Source organism: Chionomys nivalis, chromosome 19 (genome assembly GCF_950005125.1).
Source record: "Chionomys nivalis chromosome 19, mChiNiv1.1, whole genome shotgun sequence".
Classification (NCBI taxonomy): Eukaryota; Metazoa; Chordata; class Mammalia; order Rodentia; family Cricetidae; genus Chionomys; species Chionomys nivalis.
In genome coordinates, this window is record NC_080104.1 from 23,383,368 (window position 1) to 23,395,797 (window position 12,430).

A 12,430-nucleotide genomic window follows, 5' to 3' on the forward strand; every position below is an offset into this window, starting at 1 on the left:
TTAACAGTTCCAAGACTTAAATACTTTAACTTAAATCCCAAAACTTTACTATATGAATTCTTGTAAAATAAATAGGCTTCGGGCCATCTTAAAAGAAATTATGCTCTTTAGCTTTCTTTGGCATTGCTGAATACTGAAATAATTATTTGAGTCCTGTAAGTTACGACTTTGGGAAATTCTTAGAATTTGGCAACATTACTGAAAAGGCAGTCAAATGCTTGCTCTTAAGTAGTTAGAACACAAGTGTCCACATTTCTACAAAAGAGGGCAAAGAAACTAGAACTTCAAGGGTATGGATGTCAACCAATGTGTTAATTAGTATTGGTAATAGTTCACAATAGCAGAATGTATAGTATGTACTAATATCAATCCAATTTAATGGGCTTTTGAGTGATCTCTTATTGATTCAATGCAAATGTGATGCTCAGCCATGATCAAAACTACTGATGTCCCCTCTCCGCTTTCTCTGCTAGTTGCTATGTTCTAGCTTCTGTATAACACATATTTATAAATAATAGAATGGGTAGCTCTTGTTTCTTATGCTACAGTACCCAGTTAATATTTGAAAATTGAAAACTTGTGCTAGTTTCTGTACCAGTTGACCCTTGGTCCTGGCTTCTTCATGTTTATTATAGAAACAATAATTTTGCATATATGTGCCTTACTAAATTCTGATTCACAATAAGTTAATGGGGATATTAATTCCTTTCCCTTAATCAAGATCTAATAATAACATAGACTAAGATTCTCTTAGATGATGTGCTGAAAATTTGTTAAATGAAGTGGTTCCAAATTTGTGGTGCATGCGTGCGCGCGAGTGTGTGTGTGTGTGTGTGTGTGCATGCTCGTGCTGTGACAAAGGAGAAAAATTCAGCTGTAGATAGAGAACATGAGGACAAAATAACAAAACCTATCTCAATTTCTTTCTCTGTATATCCTTGCCCCATCTCTTAGTTTCTCTGTCTCTTTTCATCTCTAGCTCTATAGCTCTCTTTAAACATCCTTACATCAAGACTCAAACTCTTTGACATCTCTTGCCAGGATGTCAAACTTTCAACGACCAGATAAAGCATTCCTTCAAAGTTGGTGTGCTTGTATAAGGACATTGTAAAGGAATAGGACCAAAGAATTCAGGATCAGACTTCTACAAGAGAAAATTTTTACCTATAACTTTGATTTCTGTATAGAGGGTCTTTCACCAGGATAATATTGTTAGCCATTTCCAGTCTTCCGTGCCATCATTCACTCTCTATACAGAAAAGGGAGTGACTTATCCGCCTGATGAATTTAGGAAAAACCTCTGGTAAGTGTGTTAAAATCCTTGGTAAGCTTGTTTCCATTCCCTTTGCTTTAAGATATGCTTTTTTGCAGCAACATTTTTTTTTCTGACATATCTGTAATGCCTGTTTCTTCAGGTGTGTGTGTGTTTGTATGTGTGTCTGTCTGTCTCTCTCTGTATGTACATACGTGTGTGTATGTATGTGCATTGTAAGGAAGGGAGATTGAAAAAGAAAGAGCAGAGTATGTATGTGTGTTTATGAAGTTTAAGAAAACAGTAAACCTTCATCTGGCGATGGATGGAGATAGAGACAGAGTGCCACATTGGAGCACCGGAACGAGCTCCGAGCTCCCAAGGTCCCAATGAGGAGCAGAAGGAGGGAGAAGATGAGCAAGGAAGTCAGGACCGCGAGGGGTGCACCCACCCACTGAGACAGTGGAGCTGATCTATTGGGAGCTCACCAAGGCCAGCTGGACTGTAACTGAAAAAGCATGGGATAAAACAGGACTCTCTGAACATGGCGCACAATGAGGGCTGATGAGAAGCCAAGGACAATGGCACTGGGTTTTGATCCTACTTCATGTTCTGGCTTTGTGGGAGCCTAGCCAGTTTGGATGCTCACCTTCCTAGACCTGGATGGAGGGGGGAGGACCTTGGACTTTCCACAGGGCTGGGAACCCTGATTGCTCTTCGGACTGGAGAGGGAGGGGTAGAGGAGTGGGGGGAGGGGAGAGGAGGAGGAGGGAAATGGGAGGCTGGGAGGCGGCAGAAATTTTTTTTTTTTCAAAAAAAAAAAAAGAAAAGAATAGCATTTTGATGATTGGGTCTAACTTTGTATTTCATAGGGTGTACAAGCAAACTTCACAGGAGTTGTTCTATATTGACTAAAGAAGTCCATAATGTGATGATTTTTCTACAATTACTCCATATTTCTACAAATTATTAGACTAGAAAAACTGCATCTGTACAGTAATATGCATTGTTTTCAAAAGATTAAAAATCACAAATGAAATTGTTGGATCTGAACTTTTTGACTGCCGATAGATTGCTGTAAATAAGAAACTAAACATTCTTGCACTATTTATATTATCTGTTCTCAGCATTGTGCTCCACATTAGGGAAAGGAAACTAAAATAACATGGCATTTACCTTCTAATAACTCAAACTAATTGTGCAGAATGATTGATCAACAATTTTATATTTTAAACTGACTTATGACTTAATTTCATCTGTAATAACATATATAATTGATATATATTGATATAATTGGGACATACTCAGTATTATTTATAGATAATAAAATTTCTTTTCAAAATTAGCCTTTGCTTGCTTATTTATGAAGCCATTATATGCATACATTATCTACATGTGTTTGCAACATATATTGTAATGTATTCATTAAAAGGTTAGAGACTACCAGCCTAATTTAAATAATCCCACAGTATATTATAAATAAATGATTACAGTTTAATTAGCTTTATGAATATAACAGCATGAAAAATAATCAAAGAATAAATGTCAAAGTGATAAACTTTTCCAGAGGAAAGAATGCCATCTTTAAAGCAATTATGATTTGTGAGAATCTCAATTGTTTTGTATCATAAGCACTTTGGTTCTCAAAGTTGGACTTAGGGACACAAAAGGAGTGATTCTTTAGAGAACTTGTTTTATCTTCTATCTCCAGCAACCTTAGTAGATTCTGCATGAGGCAGATGACTGTAGACAAATGTCATTTAAAACACATATCAAGCTGGGTAGTGGTGGCGTGAGCCTTTAATCCCAGCACTTGGGAGGCAGAGGCAGGCGGATCTCTGTGAGTTAGAGGCCAGCCTGGTCTACATGAGCTAGTTCCAGGACAGGAACCAAAAGCTATGAGAAACCCTGTCTCAAAAATCAAAAATAAATAAATAAATAAATAAATAAATAAATAAATAAATAAATAAAATAAAACACAGATCGATCACATGAATGTGAAAGTCATCATACATAAGTAAGCATGATGTGTGTACGTATGCATCTTAAGTCTGTGTATTTTTTTAAAAAAAGATTTATTTATTATGTATACAGTATTTTGTCTATATGTATGCCTGCAGGCCAGAAGAGGGCACCAGGACCAGATCTCATTACAGATGGTTGTGAGCCACCATGTGGTTGCTGGGAATTGAACTGAGGACCTCTGGAAGAGCACTCAGTGCTCTTAACCTCTGAGCCATCTCTCCAGATCCAAGTCTGTGTATTTTCATATGTATAGATTTTATATTTATGCATTTATACCTATGTGTGTTCTCATATATATGTAGTTAATCATAATTTATGGGTCAAATACTTGTGATATTTATCTTACCCCTCCTCTCACAGTTTCCTTCCTTATCAACTCATAGCTGCCATTTCTCTATTGGTGCTGCTTGTTAGCAATGTGTGTATTTAAAAAAAAAAAATTGGGAGGGGTGATTTTTAAACTCAGTTTGAATTTTCTTTCAACAAAGATATTAATTCACTATACTTGTGTGACTTCATAATAACTTGCAAATAGGAAATATAAAGTATTTCATCGATTCTTCCTTCCCATACACCCAAAAATACTAAAATGATGCTTCTTCTAGTCAGTAAAAAACAGGCTAAGACTCGAATGTGATCATACGACTGTGTTGAGAACATGCTGCATACAACACTGTAGCCTGGATTAGAGGGTTGCTCGTCAAAAGCTCAGTAACTCATGTGGCTTTAGGAAAAGAGAATGGACCTTGGAACAATTGTACCTGGGATGTAACTCATTCTTCACCTCACATAAGTAGATTGCATCTTGAAGATCTTCACTTCCCGTATTAAATAAGAAGGGAGTACCCACAGTTGATGTTCTCTTATCAAGGGCATATTCCCAACAATTGATATTAACTTTTTAAATGTGCATTTCTTACAGGATTCACAATTTGAAATTTTATTTCTTCTATTTCATAGAGTGCATCTACCTCCATTATGAGACAAACTGTATTCAAGAACATAAACTCATTCTTTGTTCAACACAGAAGTTAAATACGGAGAGCAAAACTTTCTATGAAAAGGTGATAATTATTCTTAACTAACTCTCAAGGATTGGCTTATTATTTATTTAATCCTTGCAACTGTTTTATTCACTACAACAAGAAGAATTGTATAAATTGTATACAGACATATTTGCGTTGAAAAGGAAAAGAAGTTGGTGATATATTTGGTAAACATTTGCCTAAAATATAGGATGCCCAGAGAACAATCCTCAATATTACCAAACCAAACAAAACAAAATAAAAACCAAGATACACAAATGAAAAGAAATAAAAACACCAATTCAATTAAAGTAGGCTATCTAAAACTAGGGGCAAAAAATCACATAATTATGTTATTAATGTTAGTATTCAGGCATCTGTACTGGCCTGATCTTGGGGTTTACATCCTCAGCTCCAGCCATGAAGAGCACATCCTGTGCACATTCACTACATTCTGCTATAAAAGGGTCCTGTATACTTCCCACAGCTCTCTTTCTCCCCTTCTCCCTTTTCCCCTTCACTTTCCCTCAATAAAAAACCCCTCCACCTGAGCTCTGTTGCAGGGCATCTTTCTCGCTCACACTGCTTTTACTAAGTCATCAGTTTATAATTCTGAAATCAACGATCTGAATCAGTGATAGATCTTATTAGAAGATAGTTTACATATTATCTTTTATATTTTATGTGAAAAATTAAGGTATATATAATATATTTATATTATTTATAAATGCATATCTGTATATGTACATACATATATGTATGCTTTATATATACATACACACAATCTACATTTAAAAATTTCTACACTAAATGCTATCTAATACCTTTATATAACAAATCAGCAACAGAATTGACATTTATCTGGTTATGTAGATAGTATAAAAAATTGTATTTTTCTAGTACATATTTATGTAACATGTGAATGTATATTTATAATAAAATAAGGCCCCATATAGCCAATAATTCATTTGTGTATACATATAAACATACATTTGTATACACAATGAAAGAAATAAGACTATATGTGTTGAAATGATTATCAATTACATTAATGATAAGTACCAATTTGATATATTACTGCATTTGGTTTTAGATTTTCTAAAATGAGTCTTTTGTTTTTCTGGTAACTGAATAAGTACCAGTTCTACTTTTTGGTGCAGTTATTGCCTAAGCTATTATTTTCATACACAAGAAAATTTTCACTATCTGGTTTTTGATTGACAGCGAGAACATGAAAAAGCAAACATAAGCCCAGGAGAGCATGGGGGCTCTTAACATCACTGTGTTGGCTTCCTGGTTATTTTTTTCCTTTCTATTTTCCACAGTGTTCACCTTGCCTGTGTGTGGAGGACTTCATGTCTGCCAGGCTGAAATGATAGCAGCCTCTGAATACAGCAATGACTTGCACTTGAGCAAAACCAAGCAAAATTTATCTGTGCTCAAAAATATTCTGCACCATCACCATCAGAAAATCCTCTGGGCATATTTCATAAGATTCTGGAATTTAAAATACAGGAACATGAATACTATTTTGAATATTACATTCTGTTACTAATTCAATGGTATCTGGGGGAAAGGGCCATTTTTGGAAAATTTTGCCATATAATCTTTTGTGATTAATTAAGTTTCTGTGGTGCAACAAACCATCATGTTCTCTATATTTTAAACTGCATGAGAAATTTGATATCTAAGTAACACAGCCTTGTCCTTCTCCAATTACTGAAAAGTAAAAGACATTTAATTAACAGATGTACAGGCTGTAAAATAATAGTGCAGTCTTTAATGAAGACTTGAATCCATCCTGATACACAGTTGAAATTTTACATGTGAAACTGAGAACGATTTTGCTCCCGTCTTTCTCCCCTCAGACAAGGATTATTTTCACTTAAATTGCCAGGATCTATAAAAACCCAAGCTCAAGGAACAAAACAATTTAGCTCAGAGTCACAGAAATCAGCTTACTATCACATCCCTTTTTCCTTGGGGCATTTCTTCAGAGATTTTTTTTTTTTACTGATTTGATTATACAACAGAAGGTTAAATTCTCACATTCTGATCATTAGGAAAAAATAAACAGAGCAAGTACTAAAGCTGGCTTTGCACCTACTGAATGCTGCAAGTGTCTGTACTCATTGGATATGCATCTTGCAAAGCTCGGCTGTTCCCAGAAGGCCACTCCATGAAGACTGAGAGAGCAGCGTCTGCTAGTGGTGCCTGCGTGTCACAAAGAACAGAGAAAAGCTTTATCGCAGGATACTGGAAGGCATAGCATTGGGAGGCAGACTACAAGCTGGGTTTATGCATTTTCTTTCTTGCTTTAGAAAACATGCATGTGAAATTCTTTTGAATATTTTTGTAATTCATGAGTCATAGTGAGGAAGCAACGCATCAGCATTTTTGAAATATCTTCTTCGACTCCATTTACAAAGCATTTTACTAAAATCGTTCCATCAACTGCTTATTGATCAGACTTACTTATAGAGCAAGGACAGAGACACAACTTCCTAAGCAAACATAGCATGCAGTTCAGGGCTATAAACATTATTGGGGTTGGATGGATCCTCTTACTGTACCTGTGGCATTCAGTGGACATTGATTGAATGCCAGGTCTCCTGCAGGAGTCCTTTTCCACACCATCGATATCAGATAATCCTCTGGGCATATTTCATAAGGTGCTGCAATTGAAGACACAGACTTATGAATGTCAGCAGAGTTTATGCTCTCAAATGTTGGCACAAAGCATTCATCAAACGCATCTAAATGCAGAGTTCTTTCCTGTCTGTAAATAATAGAATTTACTGACATGTTAGAGATGTGCTTATAAAGAAACCACCAGGTCTCATTTAACAGTCTCTAAACCCTCATGGGTTCTTTATAGCTTCTCACGTACATGTTTTAATTGAAGAGTCAATGAGGTTTTCAAATAAATGGACACATTTAAGAATGTTAGTAAAAAAATTTTACAAACTTCATTGAAACTACAGATGTTAATTTTCCAATAAACCAGTTGTTTTGACATTGTTAATGGTCTGAGAAATATGCACGTGCATGTGCACGCAAGCACACACACACATATGTCTAGCAATACTAGGCAACTGTTCTACCACTGAGCTATATCCACAGCCCAAGATATATTTTATTTCTTCATACAGGAATAGCCATGGTAGTCATAGTTTATTTTATGTAAGCATGTTGATTTGATCTTTATGCCTTACTGCTTTTTTAATCTCAATTTATTTATAAAGCAAAGAAACAGGCAAGGGTGCCTGCACACCTTTAAGTCCAGGACTCAGGAGGCAGGGGCAGGTGCATCTCTATGAGTTTGAGGCCAGCCTGGTCTACAAATCTAGTTCCAGGACAGCTAGGACTATTACTCAGAGAAACCCTGTCTCAGAAAAAAAAAAGCAAAAAAGAAAGAAAAAAGAAAAAGGGACAGAAAAATAAAAATAATATATCCACAAATGAATTATTATTTCAACTACTTCTTTTATCTTTTGAGATTATAATATAGTTACATCTTTTCGTCTATCCCTTTTCTCCATCCAACCCTCCTATCTCATACCTCTCCTTGTTTTCTTTTTTAAATTTGTCTCTTTCCATTAATTGTTGTTACATGCATATATGTATATATAAATACATAAGTACAACCTGCTAGGTCTGTATTATGAATCATGAAATAGTGAGATTCATCAAACATCGTTACTTTCTATTTCAGAATTCATGAACCTATTTCACATTTCTGTATTTAGTTGATGAAGAATATAGTTGCACACATTAGCTCCTTAGGCTGTATTTTCTTTTCAAAGAGTGATGTTTCAGAACTGCACCTATCAGCACAGATCACCTCTCTTCTATCTCCTTTACAGAAGAGGCACCGCCGTTTCAAAGAAGAGGTCCTCCTATGGTAGTAGACAAGGTGGAGGATTCAGTAAAGTTTGGATCCTAGAGTCCTAACACATCCCCAGTTTCCTTGGGCTTTCCGAATACCTTCTTTGTTATTCATGATATTCTTCTGCCTCTGAGATATTGTGTAAGCATTTTTCGAGATTCTCACCGAAGCACAACGCTATTGTTTTCATTCTATGAGGTCTTTGCACCATGGAAGATATGGTGGCTGATTTTTCTTTCTTTAACCTATGTCTGGATGTCATCTTCTTCATCTCATCAATGTTGTGCTACCAGGCTTATCTCAATCTGAACTCACTGAACCTTCCCGCAGTTCTAAAGACTTGGATTTATTCCTTTTCTGGGGAATTACTTTCTCCAGAATCTCAGCTATTTTTTCTCTGGCATCCACCAATTACTTGTGATGTTTTCCTGGATCCATCTTCTGAACGCTCTCTGCGTGATCATCAATGTTATGTGCAAAGCTCTCTTTAGATAATTTCAAAATTAGTAAAATTGTAGCCTTTTAGCAGTCATAAGCCTTATATAGAATCTCACATCCCTGGATCCATTTTATTTCCTCAACTATGAATTAGAGTTGCACACCATTCTAATATACCACATGGGAAAATAAAGAGGCAAGTAAACCTGTTTTTCTCAGAATTCAAACATTCCATTTATTGCATGTTAACTCTAGATGAGAAAATAAATGTAGATGGGGTCACTAAATGGAAAAAGAGTCATCTAGCCAGGGTATCCTGACCTCACCCCATCAGGATTAAAGCCATGTCTTTCTGACCCCTTAAAAACACCACCTGTTACACAGGGACATGTTACACAGAATCAGGGTTCTTTCCTGGGACTCAAAGATGGGTTTTTATCCTTAAATCGGCTGTGGGAATGGGAGGGACACATAGAATGAATGTGTATCATACATACAAAGAAACAAAATAACTCACCCCAAAAATGTCAAAGTTAAGTAAGGTGGGAGAACCTTTCTGCACTTTTCCTTCCCCACGGAGCTCAACTAACAGCTGGGATATCACTTTCTGCAGCCAGAACCGGTAAATAGCCATAGCCCCTCACCCCCAGAAGCAAGCCGTGAGACTTTAATGTCTGCCTCGTGTAGGCCCCCACCCCACTCATGAAAATCACATGCATCTGTCTCCTGCTGCCTCCACAAATCTCCCACACGCTGGCTGGCCACAGAGACCCAACTTTTTGTCTCCTAAGAGGAGGTCACCCTACCAGGAAGGAAAAATAGACCACTTTGAACTTACAAAGATCTGTGTGTCTCTGCTTTCTTAAATGTTGTTATTAAAGACATGTGCCAGCACACCCAGTTCCAGCCCCTCCTGATGGCAGATCAAAGCACTGAGTCTGCTTTTTATTTGCTTATCAAAAGTAAAATAAACAAACAAACAACAACAACAACAACAAAACCAATTTGCTGATACTCAAGACTCACCCTCACCCTTGTCACTATTTCATTCTTCTGAACTCTGCTAACGACATATCATACTTTCCCCCATAACTGAAAACATTAGGTTAAACATCTGCACATCCCAGCTTTAATCCTCCTCTCTACTGTGGCCACTTATAGAAGGACTTATTCTGTCACAGTTCATTGATTTCCGCCTAGCCTGTGCTAAAGAGAACAAATAGTGCAGAAGGAGGGCAGACAGCTTTATGGTTCTTTAGTGCAGGGGAGAAAGCTGAGGAAAGATGAACTACAAATTAGGAAAAACATTTCATACAGTAAATAGAAGATCCCATTTCAATCTAAAATCTGAAGGATCTAAAAGAAGTCACATTTGATCGAGATGGCCACTGTGACTACTCCAGGCAGGGGAAGCCATGCATGCAAACGCCATTAATGCCAATGGGACATGAAGGATGACAGGATGGACAAAACTGGGCAACAGTGTGAGAGGCCAGAGCAACACTGTAGGTTATGGGGGCGCAAGTATTCAGGCAGAGGACAGGGCAACACCATAGATTATGGGGGTGCAAGTATTCAGGCAGAGGATGATACGATTAAGTTTTTCACCTTAAGATTAATTAGCTTTCATGTTGACTAGATGGAAAGACCTTCCGGGAAGCTAAAGCAATAGTGTTATGATGACTGTAGGAAACGATGGCTGGACTGCAGAACGAAACAATTGGAGCCACAAAGCAAACTCAGGAGGTAACTAAATGATTTGCACAAGAAAGAGGACATAGAGTTCAAGGAGGATTCCTGCTGTCTGGGCTGAGGAACTATGCCTAGAGATGCCAGCTCACTGCTTGAAACTCTTCCATGGCTCTGCGGGCTTGACAGGACCAAGGTAAGAGTACTCACTATGATGAAAGGATGCCCAGGGCAACTTTAATCTATAATGGCTCTAATTTACTTTCCAGTGCATTAGCCTCAGAGAATTAATGTTCATATCCAAATATCCCCCACTCATCCTTCTCGATTCTCTATATATCTTACTTCAAATAATCTCTTTGGTAAATGTAAATCTCACTTTCCTTTTTTGATGGATGAGCATAGGCAATTTTGAATCTAAGGTTAATATAGGTAGCATATAAAAGGAAAAAAAGTCATATGGATCTTTTCTCTAGCTCAGGTTCCTTTCCTGAGCTTGGTTTAAATATACCACCTGAGCTGTGATCGCAACTAGATGTGCTTGGGTATCTCAAAGGCGACCTGTTGGCATCATCTGTCCCTCAGTATTCTCCCGCAGAGGATGGAGCTAGGGGTGTAGAACACTAGGCATCGTTATTAAAATCTGACTTTGGTATTATCTTTCTAAAGCTTCCTCCCCTCTTCCATCCTGCTCCACATTCTCAGTATGCTTGAAATCCCTCTGACTCCTACAGCCACTTCTTGTGACTTTTCCACTCCACCTCCTTGGCATCATGAGGACTGCTCCGGGTCTCTTGGCTTTAGTCTAACTTTCCTTTAATCTTTTCTTAAAAGTACAAGTGTTGCACTTAAAATAAAACATATTTCCTTTGTGGTTAAGTGTTCATTTTTCCACAAAGCCCCTCTCAATGCCTTGGCCACTGGCTATATCAATTTAGCATCTCTCACAGTGGACTGAAGGCAGTTAGCGGTGCATGTACCACCTCCACGACAGTACATTTTAGGATGCTAAAATTGCTTCGTTTATTTCTTTTGTCTGTTATAATGAACAGCACAGGTGCTTAGCATACAGTTGGTACCCAAACTATATCTGTTAAATCATTTTTATTGAGCAAAAATATCCACCTAGAAATTTATGTGATGATAGACATGCCCCTCATTTTCACTGTGTTGTGCAGTGGTCACTAACCAAATTTGACTATAGAGTACCAGAAATATGGTTGGTGGATCTGAGGACTGGGTTTTAAGTTTCATTTAATGTTGTTAGTCCAGATTTAGATAGATACCATTTTTGGACAATATTGTTAATAGATAATTATTTTATTTATATAAATACAATCACCAATAATTATAGAATACATTCACATGGAAAGTTAGAATAACTGTTAAAGTCTACAAGATTTGAGTATATTACATAATTAAATACTATATATAACTAGTGTATTTTTAAAGGTTCTGACTATAGTTTATCTAACATGACTATTACATTTGAATATGTTTTGTTCCATTTACACATCCAAGTTCTTTTCCATTATGTTTTCAGTTTTTAGGTTTTACTTTTGACATCATATGTCTCTTATTTTCAGTGCTTTCCATTTCAAATTTTCTTCAGCTGCACTGAGGACCTTGGAAATAAATTTCCTAAAATCTATTGCTATACCGTCTACTATTTTCTGATTTTGACTGTATATAAAGCAATAAAAGAGAATTTTTTTACAGTGAGAGACTTCGTGTCCTTGTAATGGTCTCAGAAAGCCTTTTCGTTTAGTAATATTATAGGAAAGACACATTCCTTCCCTGCCCTTCTCTGCAGTCCAGTGTGGTCAGAATGTGTGCTCATTGCGTATACTAACCACTAGATGGCAATGGTGGGCTAAGAGGGACAATTGTTTTACTTTCAGGTCTGTATCAGAAACTAATGTTCAAAATCAAGGTGGGTAGCCATAGCAACGATCAGCTGGGAAATAGGTGTCACTACTTAATATTTTTTTAAAAGACACACTGTTTAGATGAAAACAGAATATCTCATTTTCAAGAGAATATAATATTTACTGTTTAAAGTGGGCTGTGATAAAATCCTTGCTTCAAGGATTAACTTCAACACTCTCCATT

At 36.8% G+C, this 12,430-nt stretch overlaps 1 protein-coding gene across 5 annotated transcripts in view; it reads right to left on the reverse strand.

Moving 5' to 3' along the window:
* Adgrb3 (adhesion G protein-coupled receptor B3) overlaps window positions 1-12,430 on the reverse strand; it is a 721,645-nt gene that overhangs the window by 401,845 nt on the left and 307,370 nt on the right. For all 5 annotated transcript variants that reach the window (XM_057752036.1, XM_057752035.1, XM_057752037.1 and 2 more), the window contains 2 exons: window positions 6,876-6,977; window positions 6,410-6,516 (listed from right to left, as the gene is read on the reverse strand). In XM_057752036.1, the coding sequence (XP_057608019.1) occupies window positions 6,410-6,516; window positions 6,876-6,977 (209 nt within the window). The remainder of the gene's footprint in view (window positions 1-6,409; window positions 6,517-6,875; window positions 6,978-12,430) is intronic.